This window comes from Parus major, chromosome 25LG2, assembly GCF_001522545.3.
Source record: "Parus major isolate Abel chromosome 25LG2, Parus_major1.1, whole genome shotgun sequence".
In the NCBI taxonomy this organism is placed as follows: domain Eukaryota; kingdom Metazoa; phylum Chordata; class Aves; order Passeriformes; family Paridae; genus Parus; species Parus major.
The window spans coordinates 41,416-42,862 of record NC_031794.1 but is presented as its reverse complement, the minus strand read 5'-3'; the positions used below and the strand labels follow the sequence as shown (position 1 = coordinate 42,862).

Sequence of the window (1,447 nt, the reverse complement as noted above, 5' to 3'; positions counted from 1 at the left end):
GCTTTTTCCCTCTGGAATATTCTCAGAAAGTTCGGGATTCCCCAAATTCCCCCTGCCCAGGGAATTCCCAGAGCTTGGAGCGGGACCCTCGGAGGGTTTCCCCCACCTGGGAATTTTATGGGATCCCATAAAAACCTGGGAAATTCTAGGAAAAACCTGGGAAATCCCATGAAAATCCCGGGAAATCCCATGGAAATCCCGGGAAATTCCAGGAAAAGCCTTGGGAATGCCGGGGCTCACCGTGCTTGGCCAGCAGGGCCACGTGGGACATGTCGGCCGACCAGATCACGTATTTCACCTTGGAGATCTTCACCGACGCCAAAGTCCTGCGGAAAAACGGGATTGGGGAGCCCAGAAAACCCTGGAAGAGCCCAAAAAACCCCAGGGGATCCCAAAAAATCCCAGGGGATCCCAAAAAACCCTGGAAGAGCCCAAAAAAATCCTGGGGGAATCCGAAAAAACCCTGGAAAAGCCCAAAAAATCCCAGGGGAGCCCAAAAAACCCTGGAAGAGCCAAAAAAAACCTCGGGGGATCCCTTTTCCAGCCTTTCCCAGATTTCCACAGAAACAGGAAGGATTTGGGATGGAAAAAGTGGGATTTGGGATGAAAAAAAGCAGGATTTAGGGTGAAAAAAAATGGGATTTAGGGGGGAAGAATAGGATTTATGGGAAAAAAAAGGGGTTAGGGTAAGAAAAACGGGAATTAGGATGAAAAAAAACGGGATTTAGGGTGAAAAAAATGGGATTTGGGGAAAGATAATGGATTTAGGGAGAAAAAAACAGGATTTAGAGAAAAAGAAATGGGATTTAGAGTGAGAAAAAAGGGGATTTAGGGGGAGAAAAAGCGGGATTTGGGAATTCCGGGTGAATTCCCACCTTTTCTGCTGGACATCAAAGAGGGTGACGGAGTCGGAGTCGCGCAGGAGCAAATTCCCGGTGCCGGCGTAGAAAATCTCGTCGCAGTTGGGAACCGGAATCTTCTTGGTGATCTCGTTCTTCAGGTTCTTGATCAGGATCTGGGAAGGAATTCCCGGATTTTGGGGATTTTTGGGAATGCTGCCAGGGTTTGGGGGTTCATTCTGGGGTTTTCCTGGGTTGTTTTTTTGGAGGGTTGGGAAGATCCGAATGGAATTCCCGGAATTCCCTGCAGGGATGGGGATCCAACCCTCCCTGAGTCCCTTCAAGCAGTTCCGAAACCCTGTTTTCCATGGAAAAATCATCCCAAATGACCCCATCATTCCCAAATTTCCCACCCTGAGTCTCCCCTGGCCCAGCTCGAGGCCGTTCCCTGGGATCAGATCCCAAATCCCTGCTGGAAAATCCCGGAATTCCCCCTGGATCCCCCTGAGCCCCCCTCAGGATCCTCCATTCCCTTTTCCAGCCCCATTCCCGCTTTTCCCAGCCCTTTCTTTGGGATGGCCCCGCCCCCACCATCCCGGAATTCCCGG

General features: G+C 50.6%; 1 protein-coding gene across 1 annotated transcript in view; it reads right to left on the bottom strand.

Annotated features, from left to right (window-relative positions):
* Nucleotides 1-1,447, bottom strand: part of LOC107214614 (coatomer subunit alpha-like) — a 30,114-nt gene that overhangs the window by 10,409 nt on the left and 18,258 nt on the right. The window contains exons 16-17 of the mRNA XM_033519772.1: nt 876-1,055; nt 241-326 (exon numbers count right to left, since the gene is read on the bottom strand). Of these exons, the coding sequence (XP_033375663.1) occupies nt 241-326; nt 876-1,055 (266 nt within the window). The remainder of the gene's footprint in view (nt 1-240; nt 327-875; nt 1,056-1,447) is intronic.